We start from the raw sequence: 19,029 nt of genomic DNA on the forward strand, positions 1-19,029 counted from the left end.
ACATGCCACGGAGCAACTAAGCCCGTGCACCACAACTAATGAACCTGCGCTCTAGAGCCTGTGAGCCACAACTACTGAGCCCATGTGCCACAACTAGTGAAGCTCATTCACCTAGAGACTGTGCCCTGCAACAAGAGAAGCCACCGCAATGAGAAGCCTGCATACTGCAATGAAGTTTAGTCCCTGCTCACCACAACTAGAGAAAGCCTGCGTGCAGCAATGAAGACCCAAAGCAGCCAAAAATAAATAAACAAATTAAGAAAAAAAAGAAGGGAAAAATCACATAATCGTTGCAATAGATGCAGGAAAAAAATGAAATAATCTAACATTCATTCCTGATTTAAGAAAATAACAGCCCTCAGTACACTAGGAATGGAAGGAGACTTCCTCAACTTGATAAATGATTTTTACAAAAAACTTAACATCATATTTAATGCTGAAGGACAAAGTACTTTCTCTCCAGAATCACGACAAAAGCAAGGATGTCTGCTCTCATTACTTCTATTTGACATTGCACTGAAGGTTCTAGCCAGTGCAATAGGGAAACAAAAAAAAAAGAGATACTCAGAATGGAAACGGAGAAGTAAAATGATCTTTAATTGCAGATAACATGATTATGTAGAAAACCTGATAGAATCTACAAAATTGCTACTGGAACTAATAAATGAGTTTATCAAGTTTGCAGGGTACAAGATGAACATTCAAAAAGATTAATTTATCTCAACAAACAATCAGAGATCAAAGTTTTAAAATACTACTTATAATAGAATCAAACATATAAAATACTTAAAATAAATCTGATAAAATATGTAAAAGACTTGCACAGTGAAAACTGTAAAATATTGCTGGGGGAAATTAAGGAAGACCTAAATAAATGGAGAGATATAATGTATTCATGGATCTGAAGATTCAATATTGATACGATATCAATTCTCCCCAAATTGATTTATAGATCAAAATCCCAGTAGGCTTTTCTATAGAAATAGACAAGCTAATTCTAAATTTTATATGGAAATAAAATTTAGAATAACTAAAACAACGCTGAAAAAGAACAAAGTTGAAGAACTAACAGTAACTGATTTCAAGGCTTATGAAGGTACACTTTCAAGACATTGTGATAGTAGCGTAAAGATAGACAAAAAATCAAAGGAACAGAATAGAAAGTTCAGAAGTACAGAGATGTGGACAACTGACTTTCACGTTCAAAGGCATTTGAGAGGAGAAACGATAGTCTTTTCAGCAAATGATGCTGGAACAATTGAATATCCAGGTGCAAAAAAAAAGAACTTCCATCCAAACCATATACAGAAATGAACTGAAATTGGTTCAAAGATCTAAATGTAAAACATAAAACTTCTAGAGCAAAACAAGTGAAAAATTTTATGTCCTTGACTTACGCATGATTTCTTAGATACAACACCAAAAACATAATCCATAAAAGAAAAAAATAGATAAATTAGCCACCATCAAAATTAAGAATTTCTGCCCTGCAAAAGACACTACGGAGAGAATGAAAAGATGAGTCCCAGAATGGGAGAAAATACTTAGCAACTTACACATTGGATAAAGGACTAATTTCAAGAATATATAAAGAACTCTCAAAACTCCAGAAAAATATAGATAAAAGACTCAAAGATATACATATGGAAAATAAGCATATGAAAAGATGTTTGACAAGATTAATCATTAGGGATGCTAGAGTGAGAAAAAGTTACAAACCTATTAAACTATCTAAAATTAAAAATACTGAGCATAGCAAGTGTTGGCTGCAACATGAAGAGATGCAACTCTCATACACTGCTGGTAAGAGATGTAAAATGATCAAACCACTATGGAAAATAGGTATTTTTTAAAAACTTAAACATACACTTACCAATGATCCAGCCATTCTACTTGCAGGTATTTACCCAAGAGAAATGGAAGTATACATCCATACAAAGACTTGTACACAAATATTCATAGCAACTTTATCTGTGATAGACAAAGACTGAAACAACTCACATGTCCATTAATGGTGAATAGATAAATTGGGGTACATCCGTATAATGGAATAATATTCAACAACAAACAGAAATGAATTACTGATAAATACAAAAATATGGATGAAGATTAAAATAATCATGCTGAGTTAGAAGCCAGTTAGAAAAAAGTATACACTGCATGATTTCATTTACATAAAATTCTAGAAAATTAAAACAGAAAGAACATCAATGGTTGCATGGCGATTGGAAAGGGCAAGGAATGATGGGAAGCAATAATTACAAAGAAACATTAAGAAACTTTCTGAGGTGATGAACATTTTGATTTTGGTGATGTCTTCATGGTGTGTATGTATGTGTGTGTGTGAACACAGATTACTGTATGTCAATTATACCTCAAAAAGCTGTTAAAAGACATGATATTATATGAGAGAGACACTTGGGGAAAATTGAACAGCAACTCTTTATTAGGTAATATTATTGTGCAGGAATTTAATTTCTTCAATACTGTGTGTTAACAGTATTGTAGTTACATAGGGAAATTATTTTTTTATTTTTTATTTTTTATTTTTTTTGCGGTACACAGGCCTCTCACTGTTGTGGCCTCTCCCGTTGCAGAGCACAGGTTCCAGACGCGCAGGCCCAGCGGCCATGATTCACGGGCCCAGCCATTCCACGGCATGTGGGATCTTCCCGGAACGGGGCACGAACCCACGTCTCCTGCATCAGCAGGTGGACTCTCAACCACTGTGCCACCAGGGAAGCCCCGGGAAATAATTTTTAATATCCAGAGAGGAGGACATCCAGGTGACAAGAGAGGGATCACAATTGTGGCAGATGCTGTTGGAGGCTGAAGAAGATGAGGCTAGAGCAGTGACCGATGTGTGATGGCGTGGTGAAGACAGTCATTTGTCAGCTGACCTGACAAAGACGGTTGGAACAGACTGCTAAATGCAGGGTTCTTTCCGCATACTAATCTCATGCAATCCCCTCACCTAGCCTTGGCATAACAGAAACTTTCTATTAGCTTGCCATACTGGAGGGGGGATGGCACAATTTAAGGTGCAGTAAGTTGTGTAATAAACTATCACAATAGGGTTCTACATAAATAATTTTTTTAAATGGCAAAAAAAAGAAACTTCACCCTTCCCTCAAAACATATATGAAAATTAACTCAAAATGAATCATAGACCTAAATGGAACTATACAACTTCCGGAAGAAAACATAGGAGAAAATCTTTGTGATTTTGGGTTACACAATGGGGTCTCAGAAAAAGATTTCTTAGATAAGACACAAAAAAGCACAAACCATCCAAGAAAAATTGCTAAGGGACTTCCCTCGTGGTTAAGACTCCAAGTTCCCAAAGCAGGGAGCCCGGGTTCGATCCCTGGTCAGGGAACTAGATCCCACATGCATGCTGCAACTAAGAGTTCGCATGCCACAGCTAAGAAGCCCATGAGCCGCAACTAAGGAGTCCATCTGCTGCAACTAAGACCCAGCACAACCAAATAAATAAATAAATATGAAAAAAAATTGCTAAATTACAATTCATCAAACATTTAAAACTTCTAGTCTGCAGAAACATTTTAATACAATGAAGATAAGTCATAATCTGGGTGAAGATATTTACTAAACACATCTGAGAGAAAGGACTTTTTCCATTGCTTTTTATATAAAGCACTCTTAAAACTCAATATAAATATCCAATTAAAAAATGTATTTTAACAGACACTTCATTTAAAAAGATGTTTGCACATGAATAGACACTCAACATCATCAGCTATTACAGAAATGCAAAATGTGGCACAAACCACGAGATGGAACTATAACCTACTAGAAAGGCTAAATTTTTTTAAAAAACAAATATAATGATCAGGTGACAAAGTGGAGAAACTGCAACTCTCATTGACTGCTAGTGGGAAAGCAAAATGGCACAGGCACTTTAGAAAAAAGTTTAGCAGTTTCTTAAAAACTTAAATATGCACTTAGCATACAGTGAAGCAATCCCACACTTATGTATTTTACCCCAAAGAAATGAAAACATATGTTCACACACACATGTGAGTGTTTTCAGAGGCTTTGTTTATAATAGCCAAAAAACTAGAAACAACTCAAATGTTCATCAAATAATGAATGCATAAACAAATGTGTATCCACACAACTAGAATACTGCTCAGCAATAAAAAGGAATGAAATACTGACAGGTGCAACAAACCAGATGAATTTCCAAAGAGACTGGTTAAGTGAACAAAGCCAAAAACAAAAAGCTACATTCCACATGATTTCATTTATTAGATATTCTGGAAAAGGCAACATTATACAGACAAAAATCAGATTGGTGGTTGCCAAGGGGTGGTAGTGGGAGGAGGATGGATTGACTAGAAAGGGAGATAAGGGGTCTTTTGAGAGTGCAGAAGTTTTCTTTACCTCAAATGAGGTGGTGGCTACAGAACTATACGTTTGTCAAAACACATCACACTGTACATTTAAAAATAGTGAATTTTGTTAAATGAAAATTATAAATAAATCTGACTTAAGAAAATAATAAAAGAAAACTAAAAAAAAATAATTGAGTGAAAATAAATGTCAGAAAAATCAACTTACAGTTTTTCCAATTCAAGGGTCATCATGAGGATGCCTTCAATTGTTGTAAGTGACACTTGTGTTGTTCCCATGTCTCTGAAGGAGAAGCCCAAACATGCTTGATATAAAACCCAAAGACAAAAATTCTAAACTTAAGAAGATACTTAACATGTGATTACTTCAATTCTGGCTTCTGACTTGACATAGATGATAATTCCAAAGAGCTCTTATTGAAGAAATTTAAATTTGCATCATCAAATGAATGACCTTGGTGCTGAACAGCAGAATAATTTTTTTTATCCGAACTTCTCATTTTCAATTGCATCTACCTCTTTGATCACTCTTTTTAAAAAATAATGTACCCCTTATTCCTTTTTGCTTTCTGGGATAAATAATATTCCTACATGCACCTACATCTTCCATAACTATATGTGTTCTGCAACACTGTTCTCATTCTCTGCTGGCTGTCTTACTCATATATAGTCTTTCTTAATCCTTTTCTTTGCCAATAACTCTTATTTTCAATAACCCAGTTAAAATCTAAATTATGACATTTCAGCCAAAGTACTCAGTCTTTGACGAAAGCAAAAAAGAGCAGAAATTATCTCATGAGCCATGAAACTGTTGCAATACTTACAAATATTTTAATGCTGGCAATTTAAAAAGATAAGAATCTTCAACTGTTGTCAAAGGATTACGATTGAGAATTCTGAAAAATGGAATGGAATTAAAATTATCTGCATTTTCATTTACTTCCATGAAAGCTTATATTCATTTGTTTTGGTATGGAACTTGAAGGTTAAAAAAAAAATCATTTTCTGTCTTTACCTATAAATCACCCTTAGAATCTGTAAAACACTCTTTCATTGGGAAGGACCCAGGTCTCCAGATGATAAAGTGGAAAAGAGAAACAAACAAACAAACAAAAATTAGAAAAAACATGGCTAGCAAAGAAAAAATATGCCAAAGAACATTTCAGGTTCAAAACCCTCGAAGTGACTATGCTGGTAGGAGGCTCTTGCTCTGTAAAAAGTACTATTTCTAGTGTCCTCCATAATTCAAGGGGTTTTTCTTTCATCTCTACAAATTTTTTAAAATTTCATGATTTAAACTACCCAGTTAAAGACAAAAATAGGACTAATTCCTTGGTTCTGGAGCCAAAGAAGCAGAGATAAATCCAAGAGGAACTGGTAAAAGCCATACTCCCATCACATAGTTCCACGTGTATCCTTGTCATACCCTTTGTTACTGTGTATGTAATCACCTGTTTACTTGTCAGTCTCCTAGATTGTCAGCAACTTGAAAGCAGGGACCACACATTATTCTCATTATTATTCCTGTGCCTGACATAGTGGCTAATATTTACCAGGTATTTAATAAATGTTTGCTGAATAAATAAATAACATTTTGTTTATATATCAATAAAATAAACAAATTAATCGTGGGGAACAAAATTGTATTCCAAAATGCTGGAATACATTTTCTTCTTAGTTCTTTCTTTCTTTTTTTTTTCTTCGTAGTTCTTTACAACAAATACGGGGGGGAAAGAAAACAGAAACAGGAAGAAAGAAAAGAATATCTGACTTTAGGTTAACACTACTCAAGAATTATTAGCATATTTGTACACAATATTATAAAGATAATTATCAAAACTAATATATTTTGGGTTGCCAGGCATCTGTGATCAGCATTTAACAGTTAATCCTCACAGTAACCTTATGTGATAGATATATTACCCCATTGAACAAATGAGGAAACTGAGGTCCAGCGAAGTTACATAACTTGTCCTAAGTCATAAAGCTAGTAAGAAGCAGAGCTGGAATTTGAACTCAGTTCTGACGCTAAAGCCTGTGTTTAACCTGAATGAAAAAAAAAGGGGCGGGTGTTAATACATCTGTTACTTGAACCTTAACTTTGAGAGCACTAAATATATAAATACCATTTCAAACTTCATCTACCCATCTGGGAAAGCCTCTATGATAATTATATTTTCTCTTTTTATTTATTATTTCTCCTTTAATTTATTTTTTCCTTAATCATCTCCTATCATAAATATTTAATTAGCCTATGGTCATTGAGACTTTAGAGATTTTTAAAAATATTGCACTAAAATCAGTAAAAATGATGGAGGAAAGATATCGGAAAATTCATCCCTCCATAGAAGCCACAATACCAATAACAACAAAAACAACAACAAAACTGGCAAAAATCAGAATCAACTTCTTCTGAACTCTGGAAATTTAACCAACAGGCTTGCAGCACATGGGGGAGCAATTTCTTCAAGGAAAACAAATTAATTTCGGTAAAAACAATGAGATTTGTGTTGCTTTAACTTGTTCTTGACCTTTGCTCTCCATACCAGTGGTAGCCTTGGAAAAACAGCCCACATCCCTGGTACCAGAAGGAGCAGCATGGACTGGGAGGGCCTTCAAAGCCTCATTCCCAAAGAACTGTCATTGTTTTACATGTCTGGTGGTCCCCTGGAAGACCTCACTTGCAAGGCTTTCGTTTGACCTGACCGAGAGCTGTCTGGTGAGAAAAGCCGCTCCTCAGGTGGCATTTCTGGAAAACATTTTCAAGCAAATATTTTAACATGGCGGTTGCATGAGGCAATGGATAACAGTTTGGGGCAATAAACAGCCCAACCGAGAAGCTTAAAGAGAAAAGCTGAGGAATGAGATGTCCATGGAGACTTTGAAATGTTCCAATGTATTCCTGGGAAACTGGAAGACCACAAGACATATTCCTGGGAAACTAGGAAAATAACTGTTAGCATTAATAAAAGAATTCATCAAGGTTGTAGGATATAAGATCAATATTATTTCTACACACCAGCAATGAGTAATCCAAAAATGAAATTAAGAAAACAATTCTATGTGTAACAGCATCAAAACAAGTAAAATACTTAGGGTAAAATTTAACCAAGTAAGGGCAAGATTCACTCTGAAATGTACAAAACTGTTGAAAGAAATTGAAGAAGATCTAAATAAATATAAAGGCATACTGGATTCATGGACTGGAAGATTATCTTATTAAAATGTCACTCTTTCCCAAATCGACCTATGGTTCCATTGCAATTCCTATCAAAATCCCAGCTGACTTCTTTACAGAAACTGCCAAGCTAATTCTAAAATTCATATGGCAATTCAAGGAAACAGAATAACCAAAACAATGTTGGTAAAGAACAAGTGGGAGGACTCACACATCCTGGTTTCAAAACTCAGTTCAAAACTACTGCAATCACAGTGTGGTACTGGAATAAGAACAGACATGTAAATCAATGGAACACAATTGGCAGTATAGAAATAAACTCTCATATGTATGGTCTATTGATTTTCAACAAGCGTGCCAAAACAGTTCAATGTGGAAAGAACAGTCTTTTCAAATAATGCTGGGACAACAGTACATCCACACACAAAATAATGAAGCTGGATTCCTACACTTCACACCATACATGAAAATCAACTGAAAATGGATCAAATATCCAAATGTAAGATCTAAAGCTATAAAACTCTTAGAAGAAAACAGAGGGCTAAATCTTTATGACCTTGCATTACACAATAGTTTCTTAGATATGATACCAAAAGCACAAACAACCAAAGGAAATATAGATAAATGGGATTTTATAAAAATTAAAAAGTTTGTCCTTCAAAGGACACTATCAGGAAAGTGAATAAACATATAGAATGGGAGAAAATACTACAGGTGGGAAGAATAAGATGCAGTTGGGAGAAGAAAAGTATGGTAGTTTCTAGGTGTGACAATCTCAAAATTTTGAACTATTACAAATAAAACAGCCACCCTGAATCACCCCGAAGGGCAGACCCAAGTTATTTTTGTTTTTAATGTTTATGCCTTTCTAAATCTGAGAAGCTGCCAGGATACTAGTACATATCAAAAAGTGATGACAGCACACTGAAGTGTGTAAGCTTTTGTGTGTACATAGCTATCTAAAGGAAACCAATACTAGTTGTCGGGGGGAGCATTACGGCGGCTCTGTGACCGCAGCTCAATTTGCCTTCATAGTGTGGCCACACCTCCCTCACTGATATTCTCAACAACGGGGTAAATAATTTAATAGGGATAAGGCTTTGATCTTCCTCTTATTCTCCCTTAGTGTTTATGTTCTAGGTACAATATTGATGTACCACAGAAAAGGAAGCATGTGAATGTGCTCTGTCTGGTTAAGTTATATAGCCTTTCTACATTGTAGAGTCCTTCAGTTTCTAAAATCATGGAGCTTGTATTGTTAGAACCAATGAAGTGACTAAAAGAATTTTTAAAAATAAGTCATCAGTCGGGACCTGCATAGGTGAATGAAGGAGAAACAATTTATAGTCAGAAAAAAAAGTAAAGTTAACATTTAGGATTATCAACAACTGCTGGTTTTCCATAATATATTTCATTCCTGATTTTATCGGAAAGAGATATGATTACTACCACCATTCAAAAAGTGGTACTTTATTAATTAATAAGCTCTTGGCTCATCTTTGAGGTAGATTTCGGATTTAAAATAGACTACCACACTGCTAACTACTTCACCTGATGTTTGTCAATATCATAGATGCTTGATTCTAGAAACCTACAGACTTATAATTACCTGAAAACTGGTGATGATTCAAGGTTTTGTGGGGCCTGTACCTCATGTACTTCGGGAAATTCTATCTAATAAAAACATGCAAAGTTATGAATACAAAAATTGCTAGGACCTCGCTCAATATCTTGGAAGGAACCTATGCAAGTGAGGAGCCCTGAAGCCTAAGCCTCATTGTATGCATGATAAATCCACCTCATCCGGGGCCCTTTTTCAAACTTATTTAATACAGGCAACTTATAAACACCCCAGTAATATGTCATAGTAGGTAGTAAAATGACTTAACTCGAGGGTGGCATCTTCCTTTGGTGGCTTGCCTTTGGAAAGAGATGCAATAAAGTTTATATATCACTATGGCAAATATTTCCTGAAGCAAATTACCTTTGTCTATTAGAAAGACTTAGCCCAAAACAAAGACTACTATACTGTGACAATCTTTTTAAAGTAACCGTGAACGAGTTTTAGGAGTACAGTACTAATTTATTTCCAACACCAGACAGTTCTGATTCTTTCACTAACTTTTTCTGTCATTTAAGAGGAACACAAATTCAAAAGGAACAAGTTCCTGCCTCTTCCATTACAAATCTTTTCTAACCTACCACCCATTTTCTACTTCATCAACCCCCTCCCTCACCTTGTTACCCCGCTGCATAGATGCTAGAATGGCTCTCATATATGTCTTCCCATCAACATCCGTCTTTCTCCTCCCAGTATGAAAGCTTCTTGGGGACAAAGTCCCTGGCGTATGCATGTTTGTATCCGCAGCACTTAGGACAGTGCTGACACACAGTGGGCATGGCACTCAGTGAATGTTTTCTGAATGAATTCATTAATTTTTAAACTGTGATTGATTATTTTTTTATTTCCACAATGTATTTTCCCGTGTTGCCTACATAACTATAGTGAAACTCTGATTCTTATAAGGAAGTCTTGATGTTATAGGATGTTTAGGAAAGGTGGTGAGGTTATGACGTTATATTGACGCTACTAAAACCTCCTGGTGAAGGGACCCCATCAGCCTGCTCCCCTGTGTGCTGGCAAAAGAAAAACTGACCCTTGGTACTCTCTCCCCAAGGTAGGCATCAGCAAACTAACAAGGGAAAGGAAGGAGGGAGCTAAAGATAGGCATCTGCAGGAATTGCTAATCTAGCTCCAGACACGCCTCAACACCTTCATTAACCCAAAATGTGTGAACTGTGTGAAACTGGATTTCTGACCCACAAGACAGGTAAGAGAGTCTTTTCCAAAGTCAGGTGTAGAAGAGCTCTTTTCCTTGAGTCTAAAATCAACTTCAGGCCATTGAAAGTACCCACTATCATTTCCCTGTGTCAAGAGAAATCACAGAATTTTTGAAATGAAGGGGTGTAAAACCCACACTTCTTATTGAAGAGTAGTCAGCAAAGAAAGTATATTGAATTAGGCTACAGCAATGTATTTTCTTCGTATTTTTCACACTATAGCTGAACACAAACAATGTCTTTTCCCATACTACAAACGTTCCTATTGACCACAGATAATTCACTTCAGAGATATATGCTTTTTGAAAAATAATGTTCTGGATGGCTGGGGAGAGCCTGTGGTGGGTGTTCAGGAATTCTTTCTGCTTTATCATTTAAAAGAGCTAATAATGGTTGGAGAAGCACCCTCACCTTTTGCTCCCTGAAGAATTCGGTGCTAATAGTTAGTTCTTTGCAGCTCTGTGTTGCATACATTTTAAGCAGTTAGGAACTTTGCACATGAGCAGGAATCAAAGTTAAATTCAAAAGTGGAACCTCATGGACCATTCGCATATTGGAGAGGCATCAGTTGGATTCCATGACAATGCTAATTTGAGTGTTTTTGCTCGGTGCCTTTCATTGCCTGTACCAAAGATCAGTACTATGGAAAGCAGGGTGTTTCATATATATGAGTTAAACAAGTCTCTTGGCCTCTTTGTACCTTAGTTTCCTAATTTTAAAGGAAAATAAATTGCTCTCAAGACATATTTTCCAGAATTCACACTGAGCTTACACCAGCTAACCAATAACTGCATGATTTTTTTACAGTGTTTTTTACATGCATTCATCTTGTATTTCACTTACAACTTGTATAATACCTGTATTCCATGCCAGGCCTGAAACTTTCCAAATCTAAGTTCTGTGAGTAAATTGCAACCAAGATTTCTACCAAAAAAGACACCAGCAAAAGAAGAAGAAAAATATGTATTCTTTCAGAACATTTATCCTTTGGCAAATATTCTAATTTATATATGATGAAACATAACATCAGTACTCCCTCCATACACTAAAGTAATCTCACTGTGGAAGATATTATGATTTATACTTTCATGATTATATATGGGGTGCATTAGATACAAACTAGTAAATGCTCATTAAATACTTGTGTTAAGTGATCCTTATATCTCTAGAAAGGCAGCACTATTAACATTTTGGGCTGGATAATTCTTTGCTGTCGGAGGCTTTCCTGTACACTGTTGGATGTTTGTAGTATCTCTGGCCTCTGTCCACTAGATGCCAGTAGCATATACAGTTCTGACAAGCAAAAATGTCTCCAGACACTACCAAATGTCACCTACGTGCCAAATCACCCTGGTTGAGAACCACTGCTCTATGATTATTCATCTGACCTGTGTAATATTTCTCACATTAATCTTTGCTAGAGAGAAAAAGGATTTGCTACAAAATTTTAGCAGCAATTTTAATCAAAATGAGTAATAAATTAATTTTATAAATAATTAAGCTTTATAAAAATTTCAAATATAATGAAGTTATATTTGTAACTTACATAAACTGCAAAAAAGGTAGTGGTTCAAATGTACGTTGTACAGTAGACGGTATTTTATTGCAGGAAAAATTTCTAGGAAATGTAAAAGGAAAATATTGCCTCAATTAGCTATTAGATATCTAATTAGTAGGAATAACTAGTAGAGGTTAGAATGATAATAATAAATAAGAAGCTTTGGTCTAAACTCCAAACCTTAGGAATTACTATTTGAATCTTCCAGAGCCCCTAACCCTGCCTTCACCTCTCTTAAGTGTCTCACCTTCAGGATGTTCATAAATTAAAAATACAACTATAGATCAATAAATTTTGGAGGTAACCTTTCCTGAGAGCAGAAGCATTGATTAGATTCCACCTTTTGTGGTCTGATCAAATTCTAGATTATGAGCTCAAAGATTTTATCTCTATATATCATTATAATTTCTAATATTAAAAGGAATATTCTTATATTTACACACTTCCCAGTATAGTTCTGTTTTTCTAGGCCAATTCATTACCAAAAGAAATAAAAGATACCCTTTCACACAACTTGAAAGGAAGTTACTCCTATGATTAATATGTAAATTTAATTCCGTATTACACTTTCTATCATATGGACTTTTATTCGAAAATACCTACTCTTGACTATAGCTGACTATCTTATTTCCATTGATTCCAGCTTCGTCACTCATTTCACCTGGATGGGTATAACTGTCTTCTGACTGATATTTCCATCTCTACTCTCTCCCTTTCTAAGCCATCCTACATGTGATCGCCAGATTAACACTCTGTAAGTGGTTCTCAAATACCAGCATCACTTGTGAATTATTGAAGATACAAATACTCAGCCCTACTCTGGACCTCTTGAATCAGTAACTACGGGGGTGGAGCTTGTGTTTTCACAAGCCCTCCAAGTGGCTGGTTCTGTTGCAGGCTAAAGGTTGTCCTAAAGCACTGCTGTGGTAACATGCTAGCTTGGCATGTTATCCTTGGCTTGGCCTCCAAAACTCTAGATGATCTGGCTCTAATCTTCTACTCTTCCCACTTGTACTCTACAGGTACTCAAGAGTATTTCTCCTGTGCTTTGTCTTTCTCCCACTTTCCTTTTGCAAGCTTATTCTTCCCAAGATGTCTGTCATTGATACCAAATGGCCCTTCAAGGTCCCGTTTAAACAGCATTGCTCTAGTAATATATTCCCTGATCCAATTTGAAGTATTTTTTCCCTATTTTGTGCTCCAGTACCAACTTATAGTACTCATTGCACATATTCATTTCTTTCTTTAAATATAGCTATTTTTGCAACCCATTTCCTCTGAGCATAAACTCCTTCAAAGTATGGACTAGATCCTGCTTATGTGCATCGTCTATCATATTTAAAGCCAACACGTGGACATAAAGCAAACTCAAATATTTATAAAATCAACGAATAGCTGGGGAGTGGAGAGAAGGAGGAAATGACTGTTTTAAAATAAATGTAGTTTTATTACTTCATTGTGCCTCCATAGCATTTTGTGATTATGGTTTGAGCTTATTATATGTTTTTTTCCCTGTGAGATCATGAGTTGCTAAAAGGAATCCTGTCTTACCCATTTTCATGTTTACAACACTAGGCATAGTGCGTATTAGCATATTCTTTCTTCGCTTTTTTATTGATTGGCATTTTTTTTAAGAATGAGAATACTTATGCTAACATGAAATAATCAGATTATAAAGTATTTCATAGTAGAAGTAATGAAGGGCTTAGCCCACTGAGCAGTTATTTTATTTGTTCTTCTCCAAACTGTGTTTCTAAGGTTTGGAGCCCAGATGGCAGAGAAGATAAAGGTGATTGTCCCTTAAGGCTTGGAAGCCTTGATAATTAAACAAACTATTTTTAGGGTCATGTGGGGCTCTTTATACCCATTTCCCTTAAGCCTTTTATATTTGCAAGAAGAATCTATTTGCTAAAGAGGATCATTCATTCGCTTAATAAAGATTAATGACATACACAACTTTGGATGCCATGGACAAAGGACAAAAACTGAGGTTTTATAGCAAAAAACACAGTTATCTGTTTATCCCTAAATTAAAAGAAATACTAGGCAAGCATTTCCTCTTTGATAAGGAAGCTGGAGAGGGAATTCCCTGGTGATCCAGAGGTTAGGACTCGGCGCTTCCACTGCTGGGGATCTGGGTTCAATGCCTGGTCAGGGAAATAAGACCCCACAAGTTGTGTGGCATGCCCAAAAAACAAAACAAACAAACACAAAAAACAGAAATAAAAAGGCTGGAGAGTTTTTTTAGGGGCATTTCTGAGATGCTTATTTAGTGTGAGCATTTCTAAATATACCACTTAACCATCATCTTAAACATTCTTAATATTAATATCACACTTCCTGCATTAAAATCCTTAACAAGTGTTTGTTATTTTGGTAACTTAATGTGTTCTTGACAATACTGATTTTTTTTAAGAGATTTTTTTTTGATGTGGACCATTTTTAAAGTCTTTATTGAATTTATTACAATATTGCTTCTTTATTTTTATGTTTTCATTTTTGGCCATGAGGCATGTGGAATCTTAGCTCCCTGACCAGGGATCGAACCCACACCCCCTGCATTGGAAGGCAAAGTCTTAACCACTACACCACCAGGAAAGTCCCTTGGCAATACAGTTTACATAATTCATCTGCTTAAATATTTAATACTTAAATGTTAATTTAATTTAGATTAAATTATCAAAGTTAGGAGTTAATGGCATTCATATTAATCTAAGTGTTGTATATTTTCTTGTCTTGTAGGTGACAATTTGAGGTTAACTTTAATTCCTCTCATTTCACTAAACTAACTTTTTAAACCTTTTCTGTAAAGGCCAGATAAGTAAATATTTTAGGCTTTGCAGGCCACATACAGTCTCTGTCACATATTTTTCTTTGTTTCTTTTTTTTTCTCATTTACAGCCCTTTAAAAATCAGTTTTAACATATGGGCTGTATAAAAACAGACTGTGGGCCAGATTTGATCCACAGGTCATAAACAAAATGTAAATACAGATGGAGACTATATGAACACTTATATAACAAGGTTCATATGGGAGCCTATAATTGCTCAGACATCATTACCACTTTTCCTCTACAACTAAAGTGTATTTTTCTATCTATACCTTGTCTGTATAATTTAAAAATTAAAAATGAATAGGAGATATTTAGTGCCAGTGATGGGCTGGGGCCCTACACAGACTCACAGGATTGTAGAATTGTATTGCTAGAAAAAATTGAAGAGATTATCTAACTTGAACCCCTTAATTACTTTATAGATAATCTACTTTATAGGTAAGAACTCATAAATAAATATGATTAACTTACAAATATCGGAGGGATAGCAAGCCTTCAAATGAGTCCTTATGTAATTCAGTCAAATCATTTTCACTGAGAATTCTGAAAAATGAAAAGGTTATTTCTGGATCAAAATGCAAAATAACTACAACTATATACTACATAGGACTAACTCCTATATGTGGAGGAAAGCTGGGTAATGGTGCCACCTAAACAAACTAATTCTTATTTGATTTAGGGATGGTGATTTCTGCTCTGTTTCCATTTAAACCTTCTTTTCACGTCTCACACACACACACACACCACCCACTCTTCCCACCAAATCATATAGTTAAAGCCTACTCTCTAGACCACGAAGTCTCTGTTAGAACCCAGCTCTGGGTGGCACCAACGTTGCAGAGCTGCTCTTCCCTCCTCTCTTTCCCCAAACCTTATTGGGAAGTCCCCCACACAACTGTATCAGGGCAAAGGAAGCCATCTGGTTTTATCCCCATAACAAATTTTTGAAAACTAAAATGCGAATAAAATATACATAACTGTTCAATAATTAAATTGAACAACTGTTCAACTGTTTAATAATTACAATACAGATCCCCACGTAACACCATTCATGTCAAGAAAGAATCCTGCCAGCATCCCAGAAGCCCCCCATGTGCCCTTTTCCAATCACAACCCTCTCTCTGACTTCCTAGAGGGGACCACTATCCTGACTTTAAGAATAATTGCCTTGCTTTTTAAATTTACTTTTGCCTTTTCTCTATCAGCCATAAACAACATAGTTTAGTCTTCCTTCTTCTTGAACTTTATATAAGTGGAATCATATTATATGTATTGTTTTCCACATTGCTTCTTTCATTCAACATTATTTTGTAAAATTATTTTAGTTTTGCCTGTAGTATGTAGTGTTGCATGTCCAACTACATGAGGCTTCTGAGTATTTGAAAGTGGCTAATGACACTAAGGAGTTGAATTTTTAATTTAATTAATTTCAATTATTTTAAAATTTAAAAAACAGATACGCAATGTAATTATCGGAAAATGTTTATGTTAGCAACAATCTGCATATGTGATACTACTTTTTCAACTGTAAATTTTATGCAATCTAAATATTGATCAAGTATTTGTAATAAAATTTAGCAACCAAATTGTGATTTCAAAGAGTTAGTATGGAAAAAAAAATGTAGATTCTCTCATTAATTTTTATATTGATTAAATGTAAATATGATAATACTTCGGATATTTTTAAATCCTTAGTATGAAAAAAACATAGAATATCTTATTAATAATGTATATAATGATTACATGTTAAAATGATATTTGGGATATAAGGGTTAAGTAAAAGATATTAACATTTATTTCATCTGTTTCATTTAACTTTTATTTTTAAGTGGCTACCAGAAAATTTAAGATTACTTATGTGGCTTGCATTATGTTTCTGATGAAGTCTATGACTTCTAATTATGATTATATCACACTTTATTTATTCAACAGTTGGTGTATACTGAGATTTTTTCTAGTTTTCATTTATTAAAAACAATACTGCTTTGAACATTCTTATATTTGTATCCTGATACATATTTGCCTGAGTTTGTCTAGGATGTAATAGGGATACAAAATTGTTTCCTAAGAAGTTGTGCTATTTCAAGTTGGCAGATTGAAACATGTCAAGTCTCCACCCCTTCAACTTCCACCAAAATCCCTAAGAATGATAGAAAAGATATAACTTAAAAATCACAACCTTAGCTCAATGTGTGGGAGCACCTCCCCTACCAGAAACGTCCCGGAGCTGCCTACAGGGTGATCAGTTGGAATAGTTCGGTAGGAGCAGCCGACAGCACACATCAACCCCACATCTTCCCTCCTTGATCAAGGCAGCAAAAGGTGTCTTCCTCTAGGCAGGAGCAATTGGTGTTAGAAAGGGGGCAAGGTCCCAGAACCCTGAAAGAAAGGTATGCACTCCCTGACTAGCCACAAGAAGGCACCTCCCACCTCTGACTTATTCTCAGGGGAACCCATTGGGAGTAATAAGCCCCAACAGCTCATTTCACTTGTCCCCTAAAGCTGGGAAACAAACGCAGTAGAATCTCAACTACAAAGGTGAATTACACTCAGGAATGACCAAACAATGTGATAAAGCCAACTCCATTAAGGAAAGAAATCAAAAACAAACATAAGAGCTTATAGCCAATGAATCAGAGTTAACAAAGCACAAGAGGATCTTAGGATAGCACAATTATTACCCTCAGACAGATGTAGGCAGATAGTGCATCCATTAATCAAGAATATATGAATGAAAAGTGTTAGCAATAATTTAAAAAACTCAGTATATGAGCAGCAGAAATGACAGTTAAAGAATAAATTAGGAAACTGAGAGATCCAGCCAAATACTTCTCCAGAATGCAGAATGAAGGGAGCAGAAACGATTCACAGTCAAGCCTGACCCCTGGGTCTGCCCGAGGAATGTTAACCCCTTTGCTTCAAGTGGTCTCACAATAAAGACTAGGAACATACTGCAGGGAGGAGGGGGTGGTGTTTTGCACCAGTTTCTTAAATCTGATAAGCAGGAAGGCACATAGCCAGTGACCCAAGAGTGGAGTGAGGGAGTGATAGAGAGAGCCAGTACAGAAGAAACTCTATAAGATGTCAAAGGTTGGTTTCTCTTGCCTGGAAGTATCCCCTTCCTTGCACGTGATATTAACAGTGGTACATCCTTCAGAAGCCTTGGGGATCTGAGCACAGGCTATGTTGCCTTGTGAAGCTATTTCCACTGAGTTCTGCATTTAAACGTTCTGCTTTCCACTCACAGTGTCTCTTGGTCACATATTTATATTAGTTCCATCTCATAGCTTATTTCCAGCTCATAAATTAATTCTTTACTCATAGCTTATGAGAATTAAAATATTACTACCTGGAAACTCTGCAACTCAGTTATTAAGGTGGTTCATATTATACAGAATATAGTCACACACATTTGTATAAGATCACTAAAACAAAAACACAAAAGACTTCAATTCCCACAAAGAACTCTTGGAGCCCTGAGCATGCTTCAAAGACCCTGACCTCAATTTGAAATTCACCATTTTAGAAGGAATCCCAGTGATTGTCAGAATACATGTTAGGGGGAATGGTCAACAGATGGTGCTAAGACTGTTTTCTCACCTCTAAGTACTGGTTTCATATTTCCATGCAAATGATCCAAAAAGAAAAAAAACAAATCAATATGTCCAACGACATGTATGCTAATCCTTTTCATACCTTCCAAGGTAGGAAAAAACTCTACCTCCCCATATGGCATAACAAAACGGTATGTATATACCATAAATGATATACAAACGTCACAGGAAATGATGGTATATGAAAAAAGCTACACAAAAGTGGAACTCACATATACTAACTATAACTTTGAACGCTGACAAGGATTCAGTAAGTACAGCAAAGAGATGGGGCTGATCCTCAACTCTATATGGCACTGTCTTCTCTGATTGGCTGATGCCCATATCAGACTGGTTGGAGTTTGAATATCATGCTAGGACAGGGCGTAACCAAACAGTATGTATTTCAAATTAATAGGGTTTCTTTCTGTGAAGTTGTTTGGATGACAGGATAGTAGAAATGTTAAAAATAACAACGGTAAGTTCAGCCTAGAAGTAAAGTTTAGACTGAGAATGAGTCAGTCACCAGAAAATTACCCAAAAAGGAGCTTCAAATAAGCAATAACTGAGTAACTGAAATAAAATACATTAATCTGTAGAACTCCAAATATCCATTTTGACTGAAGAAAAAATTTTAAAAATATGGGGA

At 35.6% G+C, this 19,029-nt stretch overlaps 1 protein-coding gene across 1 annotated transcript in view; it reads right to left on the minus strand.

Moving 5' to 3' along the window:
• Positions 1-18,462, minus strand: part of LOC115863125 (leucine-rich repeat-containing protein 37A3-like) — a 77,605-nt gene extending 59,143 nt beyond the window's left edge. Inside the window, 6 exon segments of the mRNA XM_070045066.1 lie at positions 4,585-4,659; positions 5,201-5,272; positions 11,239-11,319; positions 11,942-12,013; positions 15,259-15,330; positions 18,458-18,462. Coding sequence (XP_069901167.1) covers positions 4,585-4,659; positions 5,201-5,272; positions 11,239-11,319; positions 11,942-12,013; positions 15,259-15,330; positions 18,458-18,462 — 377 coding nt within the window.
• Positions 18,463-19,029: the final 567 nt, after the last annotated feature.

The sequence above is a fragment of the Globicephala melas genome, chromosome 1 (genome assembly GCF_963455315.2).
Source record: "Globicephala melas chromosome 1, mGloMel1.2, whole genome shotgun sequence".
Classification (NCBI taxonomy): domain Eukaryota; kingdom Metazoa; phylum Chordata; class Mammalia; order Artiodactyla; family Delphinidae; genus Globicephala; species Globicephala melas.